Source organism: Trichoderma reesei (assembly GCF_000167675.1).
Source record: "Trichoderma reesei QM6a unplaced genomic scaffold TRIREscaffold_29, whole genome shotgun sequence".
Classification (NCBI taxonomy): domain Eukaryota; kingdom Fungi; phylum Ascomycota; class Sordariomycetes; order Hypocreales; family Hypocreaceae; genus Trichoderma; species Trichoderma reesei.
The window spans coordinates 322,450-345,853 of NW_006711176.1; the positions used below are offsets into that span (position 1 = coordinate 322,450).

The window sequence follows — 23,404 nt, forward strand, 5'->3', positions numbered from 1 at the left end:
AATTAGGCCAAAGGCTCCATGGTCCAGTACTTGACGCCGGTATCTCAACTACATGTGCTAGGTCCAACACACGAGGATTGATGATTCTCAAACAAACAGTCTCTCGCCTTTCTATGAGTAGCATACCCGTGGTAACCCATGATCTCGGCATTGTATATCGCTGAGATCGGTAGAAAAGCAAAAGGCTTGAATTATGGCTCCATTCGACTTCACTCTCGCCGAGTAAGGTACACATAGATGGGCCCCTTCTCCCACAGCATGTACACTTTACTTCTCATATCCCACCCAACACTCTCTTCCGCCAGCCTGATATCAAAGCTCCAAACCATTCGTGCGAGGATTAGTCTCATCTCCGAATACGCCAGGCTAACGATATGATTAGCTTCCCCAACTTGACAACCTTGGAATCGTTCTCACTTACTTGCGCCCGATGCAGTTTCGTGGCCCGATCGAAAATGGCATAAAGGCATCTCGCTTGTCACTTTCAAAGCGCGCATCTCCAAGCCAGCGTTCGGGGAGGAAAGACTCGGGATCGCGGAAGTGTGCGGGATTGTGGTGATTTACCCACTGCCATACGCCGACCACAGTCTATTGATAGATGTCAAGAGTCTGGATACTCGGAACCAAATGGAAAAGCAACATTTGGGGCCACTTACACCCTCCGGAACATATCTGCCAACTATTGTGTCACCACCAGGCGAGATGATGCGAGGCTGCGTCCCAGGCGCCGACGGGAACAGCCTCATAGCCTCATCAATCACCGCTTGCAAGTAAGACAGATGTTGTACGTTCGTAAGGGTTATCTCCTTTTCAGAACAGAATACGGATCGCACTTCAGCAGCCAACTTCGCAAAGGTTTCCGGGTTTAGTCCTAAGTAGTAGGTTGCTGCCGAGAGGGCTGTGGCCGTGGTCTCGGAACCGGCCGCGATAAGCAAGCTAGCATTCGACGCCAACTCCGTGAATGTCAGTTCCTAGAAGCGGTATTAGCTCGTCAGACACATCTTCCATAGCTATAGTGCTACTTTACTCTTTCTTCTTTTGAATTACTCACCTCTGAAGACCCCCGTGGTGTCATCATTGCCGTCATGAAATCCGGCCTGCTTGACCCTGAATCGAGTCTCCTGCGCACCTTCTCTATTGACAGCCGGCGGTGCTGTGTTCCCTTTTTCGGTAGATCTTTGGGCACCAGAAACATTGCTACAATCTTACCGAGTTGCCCATGTTTGGAGCATACTGACATGAATGACAAGTTCTTGATACCGGAGAAGATAAGAGCCACCCATGGGTGATAATCCGATTTTTCCAGGCAGTAAAAGGGCTCGCCAAAAGCCAAATCACCAATTATATCAAATGTTGTATAGTTGTACCATCGGACGATGTCAATCTTTTCTTGCTTCGTGCTTTGGTTCTTGAGTTCCTTCAATAGCTTATCGATATACTTATTGATGATCGGCTCTTGATCCAACATGGCCTGATGCGAAAAGCCATGAGCCAAGCTTCGTCTGTAACGAACATGATTTTCGTGATTTGCGCCGATGACGTTGCTCTGGTTGCCCGAGTGCAGATGAGGATCTTTGAGATGTTCCGCCTTGTTCCCTTTGCGGTGCCCACGGATCTCCTTGGTCGCGTCTGGGTGGCTGTAAAACACAGTGTTTGGACCGACACGCACAACTGGGCCATAGCGCATGTGGATTTGAAGCATCCGCTTGTGAGCATCCCCTGATATGGAGACCAGCGAGTACGGAATGTCTGAGACTGCCCAAAGCCAAGGGCCGGGATATCTACTGAGCGGATGGAAGAAGAGGTTGTAAATGGTGACGCACATAACATAGGCCAAACCCTAAATAGACAACTAGCTATCAGTACTGACTGGAACTGAGAATCCAAACCGGTGTGAACACTGACCAGGGTAATTGCGAGGAGTGGTAATGACTTGACCGAACTTGACATTGAGGATATGCCAATGGGCTGGGATAACAATCCCATAGGATGAAATAAAAGCCCCATCCTGTTCCTGTAGTTCTGGGCTCTATCGGACACACCAGAAACACGAAGCTCGAGCTATTTCTCTAGGGGAGCAGAGAGCATTCGCATTTATAAACAATTTCATGTCCACTGTTCCTCTAGCATCGGACCGAATGATCTGATGCGTGCAAGGATTGACGGGACACAGGTCAGGTCTAGTCCTCATAAGTCTCCCCAGACAAGGAAAACACACCAGCACCGGAACAATTTACTCCCACGATGGACAGGATATATGGGGTGTAAACCACTAGGGCTGACGGTAGATTTGTCGAAGACGGCGGGAGTCATGGTGTGTCTGTGAGGGCTATATCAAAGTAAGGCTGCCGCTACTGAGACGGAGAAGGGGGAGGCTCGGCATAGACTGTGATGCAGGAAAAATTCTCCCGTCCGTTTGAAATACCTCCAAAAGAAAGTTTGAGGCCATTTTCAATGAACATGGAGCTCCTGTTCTACATGTGTACCCCGCATGCTCATATTCTAATTTCTTACGAGAGGGGTTGCGAAGGCCCTCAACTACCTAATTCACTGGATCTGCTTGTGTTATCCCGTCAAGCCCGTATTACACCGCCAAGCCCTTAATAACACAGTAGTTTGTGTGAGACTGACACTGTGATTTGTACGGTTAAGGGGAAAGAAACATGCTCTGATTTCAGTGATGCTCACCAGCCTTTGCCCACGATGGACAGGGTTACTAGCGCATGGTGCCCATATTCGAAAATGGCTTTATTTCTCTAGCTCGCTACATTTATCTTGCGTTAACTAAGTCGCGACGTACACCAACTTATCTTTGATAACTCACAGGGGCCGATATGATGTTTGAGAGCTTTTTGTAAGTAGACTACTCAACTATCGGTGCTCCCAGAAGGCCCACATGCATTATAGACACGATCCAAATTCCTCGTACAGGTATACTCGTGTGCGTTCGGTTGGGCGTCCTTAGTATAGCTTGGTTGACAAAAACACATAAGATCCCTGCTCAGTGCTCGATTACGCCTCTATATTGTCTCAGTTCCCCATTCCCAAGCCTCTCAACCACAACCGTTGAACATTTCTACCGTCATTGGAGGTCGCTCAACCGAAGGAGGCCTGTTGTTGTATTTCGCCGCAAATTGCAGCATTGTTTCCATTTCGGCTGGTGTGGGTGAATGGGCTGATACTTGCCACTTTTTCTTCTGCCGTGCCGATGGAGCGCAACTGAAGATGTTTATAAGATATCGTAAGCTGGTAGATGTGATCAAATGCTTACACCAACTTGGTGTGTATTCTTGCCAAGGTGTGAGCCTTCATACCTTTGTGGTAATAACCGTGTCAATACAAACAGCTGCCAATCTGGCACAGTGCTGGTGGTAACTACTAGCAGACGATCGGCCTTAGGCACCTACATAAGACATTGCCAGACTTTAACTTCGCTCAACAGCCTCCCATATCTTGTCGCCTAAGTCCGGGAACCTCATGATAGTGCAGCGGATGTTGAAAATACCTTAAGATGTTGTGTTTTCAGTCTGCAAGTCGTAAGTACATGCGCGATGACGGAGATTTGTACCATGTGTTGCTGTTACTCTGCGTCAGAGCTACCTAAGGAAAGAACATCTTGACTTGCCATCAGCCCTCAAAATTAATCATTCCAAGTACGTATCATCGGATTGAGCCATCTTGTCTCAAGCTACGTGCAGTGGCGAAGGCCCAAGGAGCTGGCTGGTGAGATTTTGTTTGACACTTCGACAGCTATGTTGTGATTGAGCGCAGGCGCCCCATGTATGGACTCTACATTTGATATAGCCATTGCCGCCCCGGTTCTGGGGAAGCAGACTGCCTGCCAGAAAATACACCATTTGAATTTATTGTGAGATGTGCCATCCCAGCACATTTGTATGAAAAGAAATAGAAGGAAAGATTAACAGCAAGGCAAGAGCAGGTCTCTCTGTAGAGAATGTCTCAGCCCTGGCTAACATACGGAGCGCTTCACTCCAAAGCTGAGTTTTTATCAGGAGTTATACAAACCATCGCCATTATTCCATGCCATGTTGTGCCAATAGTACTTTCTAACCCCTCACGCTCCTAACATGGGTTAATATACCATAAGTTGCTGCTCCAATTTCACACTCTCAAACTTGGCACACATTATAGTCGCTCTTAAGTAAAGGGGCCACTGCGATATGAAATGGCATACCAGCTTTCAATTTGTTGGGGATGGGAATTTTATCGGCTCCTACGGAAGAAAGATGCGAATTTCATATACCCCGCGTAAGCAATGTTTGATTCAAAGCGAGCCAAGTTGAGTAGAAGGCAGTACAACATCAGCTTGGCTCAAAGTAGTCAGTCAGTCATGCTAGAATATGTTATGAGCTATTGGTTTAGAGCAGTTGTGCTTATGTCGCCATCACTGTGGCTTATGCAAGCCACATAGTAAACTTACGAATAATGAATGGAATCACAGTAAAGGTTTTGCCGAGCAACAGTCGCCGTGAGTATTTCTCATTCAGAATTTTCACTGCCCGCAAGGCCAGTGGCGTCCCTCGGGGAGGCTGAATTGTTACATTTGAAATGGACATTTGATAGCACCCCTTTACGCTATGATCTTATATCTTCTGCATCCTATTATTATGTTTTTTTTTTTTTTTTCAGATTGCAGGTATGGCAGAAGGAGGCCTGTATACTTTCTTCAGACAACGTCCTAATGGTAATAGAACGCCTGTATAGCTTTGCGACATGTATTCTGTACAATATAATATTGCACACGCCCTTGCCAACAGCCACGTCCTCTCTTCATCGCCAGTCACATTACTTTAATACTTGAGGATTTGATAATGAAAAGTTTCGTATTCATTTGTATCATCAGTATGTATAGACTCAAAAATTTGTGGCACATGATACTTCTGCTACATGTTGCCGGGAGAACTGCCAGATAGAGCGGCCAAAGGTCCTGGTTGAGTCCGAAGCTGTATACTCTAAACGTAAGAGCAGGTCAAGGTGCTGCTACCGGAGACGGAGCATCTGGTAAGGTCCTGGTTGTTGACAATAACCTCGGTGATTTCAGCGCCGCTCAGAGAAACGCTCCGGCCGCTTCGAGTGGCTGTGGCAGAGCTGAAAGTAATGGCGGGGCTGAAAGAAGCAAATGGCACAGGCTGGCAGTTGCTGCCGTTCGAGTTGCACTCCTCAAAGTCCTCGATAATGAACTCGGCGCTTGTTTCGCAGAGAGACCCAGCAGTGACACGGTTGAAGTTCTGAGTAACCTTCTGGCCAGTGGAAAGGTTCTCGAGCGTAGCAGAGCCGCCGGTTAAAGAGGTGGCAACAACAGACATGGCAATTTGGTCGCCTTGGCGGATATCAATGCCCGAGAAGTCGGCTGTCAAGCACACTGTCAGCGTCCTCATCTCACCTGGACCATTGATGATAAAATGAGATGACATACCAGCAAACTCAGGGTACCACTCATACCAGGCATCGTAGGTGCCATCACCGTACCAGTCAAATCCCGTCTGGAGAATGGCAGTCTGGCAGCTGGCGCCATCAATGCCAACCCAAGCAGAGCCAGCAGCATTGGATCCGCCACCACCCCTTGGCACGTTCACAGTAGCCGAAGCTGCGGTAAAGCCAGATCCCTCAAGTATGGCACCACCCCAGTTAGATTGAACAGTAGCATGGCTGGTGTCGTTTCTGAAAGGAGCCGAACGACGGCCAGCACGGCGAGCGAGACGAGCGGCAAGGCCTCGGTCCTGGGCAACACCAGCCAAGACGGTATCGGCGCAAAGAAGGGCGGAGAGGGCGACGCCAGCGATGAACATCATGATGGGCAATGGTGAGGGTGAATTGGGGCGAGGAAGAGAAGTCTGTTTCCTAAGCTGCTTGATTGAAGGATGAGTCTGATTTAAACCAAGATCAACTCAAGAAGAGGCAGAGGGTAATATTTATAACTGAAGTACTTGAGAGCAATCGAGATCCCTTCCCCAACTACTCACATCTTAAGATGCCAATGATCTTAGGTCCACGAGCCATTTGCAGACTTTCTCAAGACACCTTCCTGCTTGAATGACATCTCCGAGCTGGCGTCAACATCCAGATTCCTCATTAAGCCGTATTCGCGTGTTGAGGTTCGTGATAACATGGCGCCTACGCCACTGTGAGGAGGCCAATGCAATGCTTCACATGGGATTCGCTGCAACATAAGTCCTTCCCGCAGCAGACAAACTAAATTGGGCGATACATGCTACCACACCCTACGGACCAGACGTGGGTGGGGAGTAGCACCGGAGGAATTGCTGGCCGCATCGACGTGCCGAGATGCCGTGCAACTTCAGTGCAGTGATACTGCTGGTTCCTGGCTAGAGGTACTACGAGATAAAGAATGAGAAGCTACGGATATGAGGAGTCTGGAGATTCTTTGATTCACGAGTTACAGCAGAATCTCGCAACACACACAATGGTATTGCGGATCATTATGGTTATTACCGGACTGGGGGAGAGACAACCTAATGTTTAAGCATTCTTCATCGGATTCGCGCCTTGGCGATCTTGCCTGATCTCAGTAACTATCGGGGACTAATCACCTTCCTGATTTGCTCTTACAAAGTACCGACCCCGGCTAGTTTGCTCAGGCATCTACTAGGTTCGATGCCGATATTCCGATTTCTCCACGTTCTGAGAGGGAAAGCGGCAGACATCGTAGTTACCTGCTCGAGTGGGATTACTTCACACTGCCTTGTCTTCTTGGTGAGGAAAAGACGAGGCTGGTCTCTTTCTTTCTATCATCTTCCATAAGTCAGAGGCAATCGCCTGGGCTTGTGATGTCACTACTGGCGCGCATGTTATTTGCCTCAAGTCCGCCAAGTACCTCCCGTCATGTCGCGGTATCTCTTCCTTGTTTTCCCATAGTCCCTCATGAGGTCACACTGGCCTCTAGAATTAGACTGTATATTGCGACTTATAGTGACGATCAAGACGAACGAGGAAGATGCTTCTGCTTGCATACTCGTGTCTAGTCCGCCATATTACAATCAGATTGACTGGCGCTTGCGACTGGAAGCCTCTCAGGTGATTGTATAGTAGAAGTCTTGTATCGTATGCTCCTGATAGAGGTGATATTTCAAGTAGTACCAGCTGATATGCTCACAGACAAACTACCTCCCTGTTGTGAAAAGTAAGTTTTCACAACTACAACCTTTCTGAGAGGCTAGCAATAGAGATTCGGACCTCCCAACTGGTGACTATAGTCAATAGACAATTTTCACCGCAGTAGAAAAATCCTTATCATGATAACATACGCAGCCGTACTCTCTTGACGTCCGAGTTGTCTTGTGGAGCCCAGCCATGGTCAGTATGTAAGTCCAAAGGAAGTACAAACAACTACCTGGTGATCATGTTTAATCTAGGTAAAAATATGCATAAATCGACGATCGTAGCGGCGCTAGTTTGCGCTCACACCACACAGCACTCTCTCGCCCAATGATGTCCGGATGTGGGAATACTAGGGTGAAACACCGCCCCCTTCTTGAGAGAGCAACAACAATCATTCTGCTGTCGGCAGAAGAGCAGAGACTTGCTGACCCTAGTTAATGACTACACAGCTCGGAGGTTTGTGACATGTCCATGATTTTGATACATGGCGGAGAGCAATGTGGTGGACGAAATCAATCACCATATGGCGCTATATTGGCTGTTTCAGGTCCTGTTTCAAGCTGTTCCTACAGCTCTTTCTTGGTCTACTTGTGGTCGCCTGCTACATCAGTTGATATACCCGGAATTACTGCAGCCACTTGCAGTCCCGTGGAATTCTCACGGTGAATGTAGGCCTTTTGTAGGGTAGGAATTGTCACTCAAGCACCCCCAACCTCCATTACGCCTCCCCCATAGAGTTCCCAATCAGTGAGTCATGGCACTGTTCTCAAATAGATTGGGGAGAAGTTGACTTCCGCCCAGAGCTGAAGGTCGCACAACCGCATGATATAGGGTCGGCAACGGCAAAAAAGCACGTGGCTCACCGAAAAGCAAGATGTTTGCGATCTAACATCCAGGAACCTGGATACATCCATCATCACGCACGACCACTTTGATCTGCTGGTAAACTCGTATTCGCCCTAAACCGAAGTGCGTGGTAAATCTACACGTGGGCCCCTTTCGGTATACTGCGTGTGTCTTCTCTAGGTGCCATTCTTTTCCCTTCCTCTAGTGTTGAATTGTTTGTGTTGGAGTCCGAGCTGTAACTACCTCTGAATCTCTGGAGAATGGTGGACTAACGACTACCGTGCACCTGCATCATGTATATAATAGTGATCCTGAGAAGGGGGGTTTGGAGCAATGTGGGACTTTGATGGTCATCAAACAAAGAACGAAGACGCCTCTTTTGCAAAGTTTTGTTTCGGCTACGGTGAAGAACTGGATACTTGTTGTGTCTTCTGTGTATTTTTGTGGCAACAAGAGGCCAGAGACAATCTATTCAAACACCAAGCTTGCTCTTTTGAGCTACAAGAACCTGTGGGGTATATATCTAGAGTTGTGAAGTCGGTAATCCCGCTGTATAGTAATACGAGTCGCATCTAAATACTCCGAAGCTGCTGCGAACCCGGAGAATCGAGATGTGCTGGAAAGCTTCTAGCGAGCGGCTAAATTAGCATGAAAGGCTATGAGAAATTCTGGAGACGGCTTGTTGAATCATGGCGTTCCATTCTTCGACAAGCAAAGCGTTCCGTCGCAGTAGCAGGCACTCATTCCCGAAAAAACTCGGAGATTCCTAAGTAGCGATGGAACCGGAATAATATAATAGGCAATACATTGAGTTGCCTCGACGGTTGCAATGCAGGGGTACTGAGCTTGGACATAACTGTTCCGTACCCCACCTCTTCTCAACCTTTGGCGTTTCCCTGATTCAGCGTACCCGTACAAGTCGTAATCACTATTAACCCAGACTGACCGGACGTGTTTTGCCCTTCATTTGGAGAAATAATGTCATTGCGATGTGTAATTTGCCTGCTTGACCGACTGGGGCTGTTCGAAGCCCGAATGTAGGATTGTTATCCGAACTCTGCTCGTAGAGGCATGTTGTGAATCTGTGTCGGGCAGGACACGCCTCGAAGGTTCACGGCAAGGGAAACCACCGATAGCAGTGTCTAGTAGCAACCTGTAAAGCCGCAATGCAGCATCACTGGAAAATACAAACCAATGGCTAAAAGTACATAAGTTAATGCCTAAAGAAGTCATATACCAGCGGCTAATAATTGTACAATCAAGTGGCTAAACGTACCGTAATTTGCCAACGGCTTGTGGGGTTGCAGAAGCAACGGCAAAGCCCCACTTCCCCACGTTTGTTTCTTCACTCAGTCCAATCTCAGCTGGTGATCCCCCAATTGGGTCGCTTGTTTGTTCCGGTGAAGTGAAAGAAGACAGAGGTAAGAATGTCTGACTCGGAGCGTTTTGCATACAACCAAGGGCAGTGATGGAAGACAGTGAAATGTTGACATTCAAGGAGTATTTAGCCAGGGATGCTTGAGTGTATCGTGTAAGGAGGTTTGTCTGCCGATACGACGAATACTGTATAGTCACTTCTGATGAAGTGGTCCATATTGAAATGTAAGTCGGCACTGAACAGGCAAAAGATTGAGTTGAAACTGCCTAAGATCTCGGGCCCTCGGGCCTTCGGCCTTTGGGTGTACATGTTTGTGCTCCGGGCAAATGCAAAGTGTGGTAGGATCGAACACACTGCTGCCTTTACCAAGCAGCTGAGGGTATGTGATAGGCAAATGTTCAGGGGCCACTGCATGGTTTCGAATAGAAAGAGAAGCTTAGCCAAGAACAATAGCCGATAAAGATAGCCTCATTAAACGGAATGAGCTAGTAGGCAAAGTCAGCGAATGTGTATATATAAAGGTTCGAGGTCCGTGCCTCCCTCATGCTCTCCCCATCTACTCATCAACTCAGATCCTCCAGGAGACTTGTACACCATCTTTTGAGGCACAGAAACCCAATAGTCAACCGCGGACTGCGCATCATGTATCGGAAGTTGGCCGTCATCTCGGCCTTCTTGGCCACAGCTCGTGCTCAGTCGGCCTGCACTCTCCAATCGGAGACTCACCCGCCTCTGACATGGCAGAAATGCTCGTCTGGTGGCACGTGCACTCAACAGACAGGCTCCGTGGTCATCGACGCCAACTGGCGCTGGACTCACGCTACGAACAGCAGCACGAACTGCTACGATGGCAACACTTGGAGCTCGACCCTATGTCCTGACAACGAGACCTGCGCGAAGAACTGCTGTCTGGACGGTGCCGCCTACGCGTCCACGTACGGAGTTACCACGAGCGGTAACAGCCTCTCCATTGGCTTTGTCACCCAGTCTGCGCAGAAGAACGTTGGCGCTCGCCTTTACCTTATGGCGAGCGACACGACCTACCAGGAATTCACCCTGCTTGGCAACGAGTTCTCTTTCGATGTTGATGTTTCGCAGCTGCCGTAAGTGACTTACCATGAACCCCTGACGCTATCTTCTTGTTGGCTCCCAGCTGACTGGCCAATTCAAGGTGCGGCTTGAACGGAGCTCTCTACTTCGTGTCCATGGACGCGGATGGTGGCGTGAGCAAGTATCCCACCAACACCGCTGGCGCCAAGTACGGCACGGGGTACTGTGACAGCCAGTGTCCCCGCGATCTGAAGTTCATCAATGGCCAGGCCAACGTTGAGGGCTGGGAGCCGTCATCCAACAACGCGAACACGGGCATTGGAGGACACGGAAGCTGCTGCTCTGAGATGGATATCTGGGAGGCCAACTCCATCTCCGAGGCTCTTACCCCCCACCCTTGCACGACTGTCGGCCAGGAGATCTGCGAGGGTGATGGGTGCGGCGGAACTTACTCCGATAACAGATATGGCGGCACTTGCGATCCCGATGGCTGCGACTGGAACCCATACCGCCTGGGCAACACCAGCTTCTACGGCCCTGGCTCAAGCTTTACCCTCGATACCACCAAGAAATTGACCGTTGTCACCCAGTTCGAGACGTCGGGTGCCATCAACCGATACTATGTCCAGAATGGCGTCACTTTCCAGCAGCCCAACGCCGAGCTTGGTAGTTACTCTGGCAACGAGCTCAACGATGATTACTGCACAGCTGAGGAGGCAGAATTCGGCGGATCCTCTTTCTCAGACAAGGGCGGCCTGACTCAGTTCAAGAAGGCTACCTCTGGCGGCATGGTTCTGGTCATGAGTCTGTGGGATGATGTGAGTTTGATGGACAAACATGCGCGTTGACAAAGAGTCAAGCAGCTGACTGAGATGTTACAGTACTACGCCAACATGCTGTGGCTGGACTCCACCTACCCGACAAACGAGACCTCCTCCACACCCGGTGCCGTGCGCGGAAGCTGCTCCACCAGCTCCGGTGTCCCTGCTCAGGTCGAATCTCAGTCTCCCAACGCCAAGGTCACCTTCTCCAACATCAAGTTCGGACCCATTGGCAGCACCGGCAACCCTAGCGGCGGCAACCCTCCCGGCGGAAACCCGCCTGGCACCACCACCACCCGCCGCCCAGCCACTACCACTGGAAGCTCTCCCGGACCTACCCAGTCTCACTACGGCCAGTGCGGCGGTATTGGCTACAGCGGCCCCACGGTCTGCGCCAGCGGCACAACTTGCCAGGTCCTGAACCCTTACTACTCTCAGTGCCTGTAAAGCTCCGTGGCGAAAGCCTGACGCACCGGTAGATTCTTGGTGAGCCCGTATCATGACGGCGGCGGGAGCTACATGGCCCCGGGTGATTTATTTTTTTTGTATCTACTTCTGACCCTTTTCAAATATACGGTCAACTCATCTTTCACTGGAGATGCGGCCTGCTTGGTATTGCGATGTTGTCAGCTTGGCAAATTGTGGCTTTCGAAAACACAAAACGATTCCTTAGTAGCCATGCATTTTAAGATAACGGAATAGAAGAAAGAGGAAATTAAAAAAAAAAAAAAAACAAACATCCCGTTCATAACCCGTAGAATCGCCGCTCTTCGTGTATCCCAGTACCACGGCAAAGGTATTTCATGATCGTTCAATGTTGATATTGTTCCCGCCAGTATGGCTCCACCCCCATCTCCGCGAATCTCCTCTTCTCGAACGCGGTAGTGGCGCGCCAATTGGTAATGACCCATAGGGAGACAAACAGCATAATAGCAACAGTGGAAATTAGTGGCGCAATAATTGAGAACACAGTGAGACCATAGCTGGCGGCCTGGAAAGCACTGTTGGAGACCAACTTGTCCGTTGCGAGGCCAACTTGCATTGCTGTCAAGACGATGACAACGTAGCCGAGGACCGTCACAAGGGACGCAAAGTTGTCGCGGATGAGGTCTCCGTAGATGGCATAGCCGGCAATCCGAGAGTAGCCTCTCAACAGGTGGCCTTTTCGAAACCGGTAAACCTTGTTCAGACGTCCTAGCCGCAGCTCACCGTACCAGTATCGAGGATTGACGGCAGAATAGCAGTGGCTCTCCAGGATTTGACTGGACAAAATCTTCCAGTATTCCCAGGTCACAGTGTCTGGCAGAAGTCCCTTCTCGCGTGCGAGTCGAAAGTCGCTATAGTGCGCAATGAGAGCACAGTAGGAGAATAGGAACCCGCGAGCACATTGTTCAATCTCCACATGAATTGGATGACTGCTGGGCAGAATGTGCTGCCTCCAAAATCCTGCGTCCAACAGATACTCTGGCAGGGGCTTCAGATGAATGCCTCTGGGCCCCCAGATAAGATGCAGCTCTGGATTCTCGGTTACGATGATATCGCGAGAGAGCACGAGTTGGTGATGGAGGGGACGAGGAGGCATAGGTCGGCCGCAGGCCCATAACCAGTCTTGCACAGCATTGATCTTCCTCACGAGGAGCTCCTGATGCAGAAACTCCTCCATGTTGCTGATTGGGTTGAGAATTTCATCGCTCCTGGATCGTATGGTTGCTGGCAAGACCCTGCTTAACCGTGCCGTGTCATGGTCATCTCTGGTGGCTTCGTCGCTGGCCTGTCTTTGCAATTCGACAGCAAATGGTGGAGATCTCTCTATCGTGACAGTCATGGTAGCGATAGCTAGGTGTCGTTGCACGCACATAGGCCGAAATGCGAAGTGGAAAGAATTTCCCGGCGCGGAATGAAGTCTCGTCATTTTGTACTCGTACTCGACACCTCCACCGAAGTGTTAAGAATGGATCCACGATGCCAAAAAGCTTGTTCATTTCGGCTAGCCCGTGATCCTGGCGCTTCTAGGGCTGAAACTGTGTTGTTAATGTATTATTGGCTGTGTAACTGACTTGAATGGGGAATGAGGAGCGCGATGGATTCGCTTGCATGTCCCCTGGCCAAGACGAGCCGCTTTGGCGGTTTGTGATTCGAAGGTGTGTCAGCGGAGGCGCCAGGGCAACACGCACTGAGCCAGCCAACATGCATTGCTGCCGACATGAATAGACACGCGCCGAGCAGACATAGGAGACGTGTTGACTGTAAAAATTCTACTGAATATTAGCACGCATGGTCTCAATAAGAGCAATAGGAATGCTTGCCAATCATAAGTACGTATGTGCTTTTTCCTGCAAATGGTACGTACGGACAGTTCATGTTGTCTGTCATCCCCCACTCAGGCTCTCATGATCATTTTATGGGACTGGGGTTTTGCTGACTGAATGGATTCAGCCGCACGAAACAAATTGGGGGCCATGCAGAAGGGAAGCCCCCCCAGCCCCCTGTTCATAATTTGTTAAGAGTCGGAGAGCTGCCTAGTATGAAGCAGCAATTGATAACGTTGACTTTGCGCATGAGCTCTGAAGCCGGGCATATGTATCACGTTTCTGCCTAGAGCCGCACGGGACCCAAGAAGCTCTTGTCATAAGGTATTTATGAGTGTTCAGCTGCCAACGCTGGTTCTACTTTGGCTCAACCGCATCCCATAAGCTGAACTTTGGGAGCTGCCAGAATGTCTCTTGATGTACAGCGATCAACAACCGTGCGCCGGTCGACAACTGTTCACCGATCAGGGACGCGAAGAGGACCCAATCCCGCGGTTAACGCACCTGCTCCGAAGAAGCAAAAGGGCTATGAGGTGGTGCAGCAAGGAATCAAAGAGCTCTATCCACTTGACAAGGCCAATGTCGCTCCCGATCTGGAGTAAGTCAACCCTGAAGTGGAAGTTTGCTTCTCTGATTAGTATGTAGCATCGTGTTTGTCCCAGGACTGGGTGCAAATCCCGAAGACAGCTGGAAGTCCAGCAAGACCGACTTCAATTGGACCACGCATACAGATGGCCTCCAGAGAGACTTCCCAAGAGCTCGGTTGCTTCTGTATATGTACGACTCAGCATGGACTGGCCAGCTCAAAGTAAAACAATTCATGGGCAATATCGCGATGGGGCTCTTGGTTGGGCTGAGGAGCAAGAGAGAGGTAGGCCAAACGCCAGACTCGAACCGCCAGCCAAGTCTCAAACTGACTGCAGGTCTTCACAGAAATGCCAACGGAGGCCCATTGTGTTCATAGGACACAGTATGGGCGGTCTAGTGGTTGCCAAAGCCATCACTCTTGCAGACTCTCGCCGCGATCTTTTCCCCATCATGTTTGAGGCAACGACGGCGTGCATATTCTTCGGAACTCCGTTTGGCGGCGCCCCTGTTGCTTCTGTCGCAGCAATGTATGCGCACTTTGCTGAGAAAGTCGATGTGGCATTTTCATCCAAGTTGTTGGAACTGATGAAGCCGGGAGATGAAGAGCTACGACAGCTCACGCACGATTTCATGCGCTTGGCAGGGAAGATCAGCCCGAAGATCGAACTGTTTTGCTTTTGGGAAGAGCACCCAACAGATTTCTCAAAGATGGCTGGCCTTCCAAGTCTGTTTGGGCTCACCAAGTCCCTCATACCAAAGCAGTATGCCGAATTCGTTAGTCGAGACTCGGCAACACTTCCGGGCGTTGAGGAGCTGGGACTGGCCTGTAATCACCGCGACCTCGTCAAGTTTGATGGCCCAAAGGATGACCGATGGACACAAATGGTCAGAGACCCGGTAAAGAGGATCATACACGGCGCTCAATTGGCCGTCAGGAATCGGCTGAACTCAGTCAGAGATATTGATCGCACCATGATCAGTGGCATCATGGACGCTCTCGATGGTGCCCAGGTACAGAAGAAGCGAAAAGCGTTATCGCAATCATTTAGCCCTTCGTCGTGGATACCACAGGAGGCAGAGTATCTGGAGTGGTTGGGATTGTCTGCACAGCCCGACAATGACCCTGCTTCTCGGACGGTGGATTGTCTGTACGTGCGTGGCCGCGAAGGGCGCGGCAAAACGAACGCTACCATGGCGGCCCTTGATGGGATCGAAAGGCTAATACGCGAGAACGAGGAGAACGACACTGGACAGGGCCCTATTCTGCTAGTGTACTTCTTTTGCGATACTACTGCAGACTACTCAACGGCTGAGGACGTCTTGAAGTCTGCAATCAGGCAGCTCATCAACCAGCAAGAGACGCTCGCACCTTATGCAAAGATATTCACCAAGAAAAAGGGCAAAGATGATGCGAGCAGATCCCAGCAGGCGCAGATAACAGTCGAAAACATGTGGCAGTCTATTCAAGACATGCTTGCAGACGAGTTCATAGGCAGCAAGGTCTACTTTGTGGTGAACAATCTCCACGCGCTCCCGGCGGAGTCGGACTCTACAATCAAGCTGATGAAGTTCATCGCCGGGGAACTCGAGGGAATTCGTGCTACGGACTCGAGGCGCGTCCCGACACGGTGGTTCATCACCAGCCGGGAATCGCATAACATCGACAAGGTGCTCAAAATCGACGGCGTTCGCGTCATTGATCTGGAAGATAGCCGTTACGAGAACCAGGTTCAGCTGGAGCTGCGCAAACACGCCAAAAAGATGATCTCAGCGATTGGCCAACAGAAGCAGTACAACAAGGCTCTCGCATACTTCGCCAGCAGTCTTGTCGGCAAACGCGCACAGAATACTCAGTGGATCGACATCACATGCATTCAGCTGGGGGAGCTTTCAGATACAGAGAGCGATTTGGGTGTGAGGAGAATTCTGGAGAATATGCCCCAGGATCTCAAAACGCTGCTGGATCACTCCTGGCGCCAAATCTTCCAGCTGAACGAGGCCCACGTGGAGAAGATCAAGGAAATGCTGCGCGCACTTGTTTTGACGTACGAGGACCCGACCGAATCTGAACTCGGCTTGCTGGCGGGGCTGTCATCTGGTGACCAGGAGAAGGGCGAGCTGCGCAAGCTTATTGAACAGTGCAAGCCCCTTCTGTACTTGAAGCGAACAGGAAGACCGGACTCTGTCGTTTGTTTCGTCAATATCATTGTGAAGACTCATCTGTGGGAGAGTGCCAAGGAACTGCTTGGACTTTCCAAGGAAGAGATCAAATGGCAGCACGGCGTGCTAGCCCTGCGATGCTTCTCCCACATCAAGGACACTCTGGATTTTCCCACGCCGGATCCAGCCCCCGAAGAGGCAGACACCGCCCAAGGAGAGGACGCGGGAGAAGACAATACGGCGGAGCACGAGGACGAAGAAGCAGATGTAATTGGCCAGATAGAAGGGGATGTCGACGAGGAGGAGGAGGACTACTCAGAGAGTGGAGAAACGTACGAAGAGGATGACGAGGAGGAAGAAGAAGAAGTCGATCCTGAAGCGGAATTGGTCAAAGACAGAGTCTTGGCATATACGGTGAAGCATTGGTTACACCACGCCAGCAATGCCACCCTCGAAATTGCCGAAGATTTGAGCCTGGAGGACGACTTTTGGAAACCAGACTCAACCATTCGGCGCCGGTGGATGATTGAGTACGCGCGCATGACAAACACTTTCGACGACTTTGACTACAAGACGCTGAACGGACTGCATGTCGCCGCGTCAATTGGCTTCCGTCAATTGGTTGCAGCGCTCATTCGCAACGGGCACGAGGCCGAGATCAAGGAGCGCGACTCGCTGGTGAATACCCCTGTAAGTGTCAAGCTATTCGTTCAAGCCAACCTCTGGTACACTCTGACTAACAATCATCGCAAGCTGCATTTTGCCGCCTATTTGGGCAGGCCCAACATTGTCGAGGAACTGCTCAACCGCGGTGCTGTCATCGACGACGCCGCGGAAATCCACGAGCAGACACCACTGCATATGGCTGCATTTGGGGGACATATTCAAGTCATGAAGAAGCTGCTGCTACGAGGCGCTGATCCAAATGCCATTGCCAATGACATTGGGCCGGTCGTTAATGCGGCCATTTCGTCCGGAAGCCGTGAGGCGGTTGAGCTGCTCGTAGAGCACAATGTGTCTCTGACAATCCACTCCGAGGACGGGAGCATCCAGTGTCCTCTTGCACTGGCCGCATTACTAGCAGACTATTCCATGTTCGAGTACTTGATTGAGAGCTACGCCGATAAGCTGCCCGCTCGCGATTACAGTGAAGCCCTGGTCGCTGCTGCGGCTGCTGGAAGGATCGAAGTCTTCAACAAGTTGCTCAGTTTCGGCCATGAGGAATCCGTCTTCCAATCAGCTCTAGATGAAGCAGTTGAAGAATGGAATTGGGACATTGTGAAGTCCCTCTTGGACAGCCGTCAAGGCCTGGACGTGAACGGTCTCTTTACCGAAGTCGCAACATGCAGCGAGCCGCAGGATAAAATGCTGCAGCTGGCTTGGGATTACGCAAAGGGATCTATCACGGAGGAAACCATAAGTAACGCCCTTTATAACGCCACGGACAGAGAAAAGATCTCTACTGTAAGGCTCTTGCTGCAGAGCTTTGGCGCAAGTCCGAATGCAACCGGCGAAGAGTACGGCACGGCTTTGACCGCGGCTGCGTTTGATGGAATCATGGAGATGGTGCAGCTCTTGCTTGATGCCGGTGCTGATATCAACGATCCCAACGGTTGGGCGCTGCAAACCGCCGCCGCCGAAGGACACTACGAGATTGTCCAGGAGCTCATCAATCGTGGAGCTGAAGTCAACGCTTGCACCCATAACGCCAATTTCCCCGCGGGCACCGCTCTCCAAGCAGCGTGCGAATCAAGCAGATCCGACATCGTGTCCTTACTGCTGGAAAAGGGCGCCGATCCGAATCTCGGCCTTGGCACGGACTCTCCTCCCATTGTCGCGGCGACCCAGCGCGGAGAAGATAGAATCTTGGAAATGTTGGTCAACGCAAAAGCAGACGTGGACGTCTTTGGAGGCTATGACCACTCGACGCCTCTCATCAACGCTGCCGCATACCTGCCCAAGGAGTCACTCCAGCTGCTGCTCAATGCAGGGGCAGATATCAATCTTCCGGACAATGACGGCGACACAGCTCTGATTGTGGCCGCTGCCCGGGGTGATGTGGAGGCAGTAACCTTCTTGCTGGATAACGGGGCTGATATCATGCATTCCAGCAAGAGAGATATGAATGCGCTTCAAACAGCCTTCGCCGCGACCCAGCCATCCGAAGAAGATGGTGAGGAGGTTGCCGACTTTGTAGGCTCTTCTAACGAACAGTGGGAGTGCCTCAACGTTCTTATTGAGCGCGTCACCGTGCTTCTTGGAGCCATCAAAACAGCTGTGGATTCGGGCGATGTTTCCTTGGAGGGGATTATCCGGACAGCTAATATGAGCAAGCAAGGCCTTAAATACGACGACGACGCGCCGGAGGATGCAAAGGCCACTGAGCCACAGACAGTCAACGCACCTGAACCCGCCGCTCATTTTGAAGATGGAAATCAGTCTGCCGAGATTGAGCGACCTGCTGGGCCCTCCGCTACAGGAGAAGACGTAACCATTCTGTCTGAACAAACGGTTGCGTCTGAGACTCCTCCACCTCTAGCGGCGAGCATAACAACATTCTCTGAAATTTCCTACGCCTATTCTGATACGCAAGTCTCTACCTCTCCACCGTCAGCATCAGTCGCTCACAACACTTCCGTCTTCTCCTCCTCAAACGACTGGTCGACTCCAGATGCCGCTTCGCTCATCTCAAAGAGGGAATCTATCCCTCACATGCATGCGGCTGCTGCCGCTCAAATGGCCGTCCCAGCACCCCTAGAGATTATCAGGAGGAAACCTGCACCCAGCCAACATATTCCCAGGGTAGATGCTGGCTCTCAATATCAGACGCCGGTGCTTCAAGCTGCCGGCTTTCCCAGCAGCGTCTCCCAGCCCGCCCAGCCGACAATCAGAACACAGCCGTCATATGTATCCTTATCAAACGCACATGTACCACCTCAGTCGACGGAGCAGTATGGGGGCTATGCAAGACCCCAAGGAGCGCCTCAGCCATACGGACAGTATCACAGCAGTGAGGTGTATGGCAGCCCCAACACTGGCAGTGGCCAGAACCAGGCTGCAAAGAGGTATTCCGCATACGATGGAAATAATGCAGACCGTTATGGAGGGTATAACCCACAAGCAGCACAATCCCAGTCACAGTGGCAAGCGCCTCAGCAATCGTATCCAGGCCACCAGTATGGCAATTACTACAACCACCAGCAGCAGCAGCAGCGGCAATAACAAATACAGTAACAAATGGGGACCAGAATGCGAATTTGAAACGACAGGAACGAACACGGAGGAGGGGGCGGGGGTTGGCACGTTGGCTAAAGAATATTTCTACCTATCCACAGATGTAGCCTATTTTGTTGAGCTTAATTGCGATGAGACTACATGTCCGCGTCTAGTGATTTATATGTAGAATGATCACAATTCATGTAACTGCGTTTTCGCACATGCAAAAAGCCCTAACGTGAGACTGAGCCACTTCCTAGTTTTCGTATCATGTCAGTTGCAAGGTTACACCACAATGCAGCTCAACGAGACAACGCTGCCAGCCCATAATAATGGATAGCTGGTTGTAGAGAGATTAAGAAGAGAATGCTGTTTCAGAAGGAAGACTATATCATAGCAGCTGCTACATTTCCCTCTTTCCCTCTTTCCATCCCTTAATAGATACGTACCCTTGCAATTGGCCGTTTCGGAAGAGCTTTTCTGCTTATCCTAACCACCTACGCCAGAATACCGGTGGAATAATCAGTGCTCAATAGGGAAACCCCCAACTGCAGCATATAAGCCTATTAACAAGACGTCCCAACATGCATTTTCCTTCAGTCCGCAGCAGGCTATAGAGAGTAGGCAATTTACACACCACTTTTAGCCTCTGCACATATCTCACCACATTTGCATTACGGCATCCACTATTACAACCACTTGGCACCTGATGGCTTTGCTCTACCCATATCGGTTTTTACGTTCCGCTGTGTTCAGTCGTTAAATCCGTGGTGGAGCAGAACGACCAGCTTCTCGTATCGGGAACTCCGCTTATCCGATACCCTCAGTCGAACCCTTCGTGATACTCAGCCTAAATAACATCGCATCGTAGCAGACAACTTCAGTAATTTTTGTGGGGTAATGGTCAGATCGCTCCTCTTATATATAAAGCAGAGGTTAGTGGGCTAAGGAAATTCGTGGTTCGCTTATAGTAGAGCTGTCAGTTGCCCTTCCCGAACTGTTAGACGGGATGGCTGGTAAGCTTATCCTCGTGGCTCTAGCAAGCCTTGTATCACTCTCTATTCAGCAGAATTGCGCAGCATTATTGTAAGAGTGTTGAGCGTGTTGAGTACCATCTGTATCGTTGCTAACGTAGGCTTTTAGTGGCCAATGTGGAGGCATAGGGTGGTCCGGCACCACATGTTGCGTTGCTGGCGCCCAGTGCAGTTTTGTCAATGACTGGTACTCCCAGTGCCTTGCGTCAACCGTATGAGCTCCGATCCGGGCCGTCAATATCTTCTAACTCCAGACTGTACAGGGCGGAAACCCCCCAAACGGAACAACTTCCTCTAGCTTGGTTTCACGGACGTCGTCAGCATCCTCATCCGTCGGCTCGTCTTCACCCGGCGGCAACTCACCAACTGGCAGTGCTTCCACCTACACAACCACAGATACAGCTACCGTGGCTCCTCATTCGCAGTCTCCTTACCCCAGCATTGCCGCATCCAGTTGCGGATCGTGGACCCTCGTGGATAATGTTTGCTGCCCATCATATTGTGCTAATGATGACACATCCGAGTCATGCTCAGGCTGCGGTACCTGCACTACGCCGCCCTCGGCGGACTGCAAATCCGGAACCATGTATCCAGAGGTCCATCACGTATCCAGCAACGAGAGCTGGCACTACAGTGTAAGATGACCAACGCTGGGGTATCTAATCCTTTGTCTTCCTCGGCGTGCTGACCTTGGAGCATTTAGAGATCAACCCACTTTGGCCTAACGAGCGGCGGGGCCTGTGGCTTTGGCCTGTACGGTCTCTGCACAAAGGGCAGTGTTACAGCCAGCTGGACGGATCCCATGCTTGGCGCGACGTGTGACGCTTTTTGTACAGCGTATCCCCTGCTTTGCAAAGACCCTACCGGCACTACCCTTCGTGGCAACTTCGCAGCTCCAAACGGCGATTACTACACCCAAGTTGGGGACCCCGAGAGGCAATCATTTTCTGGTGTAGTATTCACTGACAGTGCGATAGTTCTGGTCCTCGTTGCCAGGAGCCCTCGATAACTACCTGTCCTGCGGCGAGTGCATTGAGCTGATACAAACAAAGCCCGATGGGACCGATTATGCTGTCGGAGAAGCCGGCTACACGGATCCAATTACTCTCGAGATTGTGGACAGCTGCCCGTGCAGCGCGAACTCCAAGTGGTGCTGTCAGAGAGCCCCGTCCATCCCGTCCATTGTACTACATGCGCCAACCGAATGGCCCTGGCTAACATCTCGCAGGTGGTCCGGGCGCCGATCATTGCGGAGAGATCGACTTCAAATACGGCTGTCCTCTTCCTGCTGACAGCATTCATCTCGACCTGTCAGACATTGCCATGGGCCGTTTGCAGGGCAATGGATCACTAACCAATGGCGTCATCCCGACTCGATATAGAAGAGTCCAATGCCCCAAAGTTGGGAACGCCTACATTTGGCTTCGAAATGGCGGAGGGCCTTACTATTTTGCTCTCACGGCAGTCAACACCAACGGACCGGGCTCAGTCACCAAAATCGAGATCAAGGGCGCAGACACCGACAACTGGGTTGCCTTGGTCCATGACCCAAACTATACGAGTAGCCGCCCACAAGAACGCTATGGCAGTTGGGTAATCCCACAGGGATCAGGGCCCTTTAACTTGCCTGTTGGAATTCGTCTGACTAGCCCAACGGGGGAACAGATTGTGAATGAACAGGCCATCAAGACATTCACTCCTCCGGCCACAGGTGACCCCAATTTTTACTACATTGACATTGGTGTGCAGTTTAGCCAGAATTGATGGCAAGCATTGGGCAATGGGCTTCTTGCTGTGGGACAATGATGTAGGCTAGATTCTCAATGCTTCAAGTATGTGGTGTACGTCTTCGTGTGTATAGATAGGTATGCTGTTCACTTAAATACACATCCTTTGGTACGTTGGATTAATGGTGTAACGGAAGGGAGAGAGGTTTAAGTGCACTCTCAAACCTACTTGGTCATGCATGCGTACCTAGCTAGAGAGCAGCATCAGATCTACAGCTAATGCCTGAGAGGTTTCGCATCAGAGATGTACTAGGTTACAACGTGTTTCCTACATTTGGCCCACGGCTCACTGTCAGGCAGATGGTCTCATTATTCAGCTTCCCATGATTCCAAGCACTCAGCCACTAGATAGTACTACGGCGTGACTCAGGGGAAGGCAAGAACCATTTCGCGGGGGAGTAGTTAGTATTGGCCCAGGGAATCAGGAGCTGATTGCGTAAAGCTGGTCTCGGCAGTGGTTCCGTCAATGGCCGACAATATTCCATTATGGAAAAAGCATCCTCCTTGCGTGCATACCTTTGTGAACACTCAACAATTGATACACAGGCACGCTATGCTCGGGCTGGGAACGTCTCCAGATGTATACATCATTCGTATCTCGACACGTCTCTAAGGTGGCAAACCAAGCTATTAGTTGAAGACTCCCACCCAGCCCTGTGGAAACAGTGCTAACGTCATGGTTCAGCTGAATGTAGGCACCGATCCAGGTGTAACCGCATTCAAGAGCCCTCTCAATTTTGCCGCCTGATACGGTGTTTGCAATGCTGCTTACTTTCACTGTAGGGCACCACGCACCAGACCGGAATCCAGAGCAGCGCAGATCCCGGCAATGGGCACTCTACAGAACTGGCACTTCTGGATGACAATCTTGATCCCATCTTCTACCTCTGAGAGGCCGAGGTCAAGACTATTGACACATGACATGGTGCATCAGGGAATGGCTTTGTGATCATCGCGGACGAGGCACCCGCAATGTTTGTGGGGTGCATCGGCTAAAGTCCCGATAGCGCCAGACGTTGCCGAGTTCCCGGGACGCTGAAGCGAGTCATACAATCCTGGGATCCATCAATGCCAC

At 50.7% G+C, this 23,404-nt stretch overlaps 5 protein-coding genes across 5 annotated transcripts; 2 read left to right on the forward strand and 3 right to left on the reverse strand.

Annotated features, from left to right (window-relative positions):
* Nucleotides 1-209: 209 nt before the first annotated feature.
* On the reverse strand, nt 210-1,825 carry TRIREDRAFT_5789 (uncharacterized protein; the record flags this gene model as incomplete). Its single annotated transcript, XM_006969111.1, has 4 exons — nt 210-366; nt 422-588; nt 657-971; nt 1,052-1,825. The coding sequence occupies 4 exons, from the start codon at nt 1,823-1,825 to the stop codon at nt 210-212; spliced, it is 1,413 nt and encodes a 470-aa protein (XP_006969173.1).
* Nucleotides 1,826-4,973: 3,148 nt separating this feature from the next.
* TRIREDRAFT_69555 (uncharacterized protein) lies at nt 4,974-5,810 on the reverse strand (the record flags this gene model as incomplete). The annotated part of the gene is made up of 2 exons (XM_006969218.1): nt 4,974-5,371; nt 5,438-5,810. The coding sequence occupies 2 exons, from the start codon at nt 5,808-5,810 to the stop codon at nt 4,974-4,976; spliced, it is 771 nt and encodes a 256-aa protein (XP_006969280.1).
* Nucleotides 5,811-9,928: 4,118 nt separating this feature from the next.
* On the forward strand, nt 9,929-11,952 carry cel7a (glycoside hydrolase family 7). Its single transcript, XM_006969162.1, has 3 exons — nt 9,929-10,467; nt 10,536-11,232; nt 11,296-11,952. Exons 1-3 carry the CDS (start codon nt 10,007-10,009, stop codon nt 11,680-11,682), a joined length of 1,545 nt encoding a protein of 514 aa, XP_006969224.1. The 5' UTR covers nt 9,929-10,006; the 3' UTR covers nt 11,683-11,952.
* Nucleotides 11,953-12,046: 94 nt separating this feature from the next.
* On the reverse strand, nt 12,047-13,060 carry TRIREDRAFT_69483 (uncharacterized protein; the record flags this gene model as incomplete). The annotated part of the gene is made up of 1 exon (XM_006969219.1): nt 12,047-13,060. The coding sequence occupies one exon, from the start codon at nt 13,058-13,060 to the stop codon at nt 12,047-12,049; it is 1,014 nt and encodes a 337-aa protein (XP_006969281.1).
* A 7,457-nt stretch (nt 13,061-20,517) lies between these two features.
* On the forward strand, nt 20,518-22,306 carry TRIREDRAFT_123992 (Non-Catalytic module family expansin; the record flags this gene model as incomplete). The annotated part of the gene is made up of 6 exons (XM_006969163.1): nt 20,518-20,594; nt 20,652-20,754; nt 20,806-21,177; nt 21,246-21,461; nt 21,520-21,697; nt 21,771-22,306. The coding sequence occupies 6 exons, from the start codon at nt 20,518-20,520 to the stop codon at nt 22,304-22,306; spliced, it is 1,482 nt and encodes a 493-aa protein (XP_006969225.1).
* Nucleotides 22,307-23,404: the final 1,098 nt, after the last annotated feature.

Bases quoted from the DNA above. Each gene is read 5' to 3' on its own strand.
- cel7a (XM_006969162.1), top strand. From the start codon at position 10,007: ATGTATCGGAAGTTGGCCGTCATCTCGGCCTTCTTGGCCACAGCTCGT. The intron at 10,468-10,535 runs GTAAGTGACTTA...GGCCAATTCAAG, and splicing joins GTTGATGTTTCGCAGCTGCC to GTGCGGCTTGAACGGAGCTC. The intron at 11,233-11,295 runs GTGAGTTTGATG...GAGATGTTACAG, and splicing joins TCATGAGTCTGTGGGATGAT to TACTACGCCAACATGCTGTG.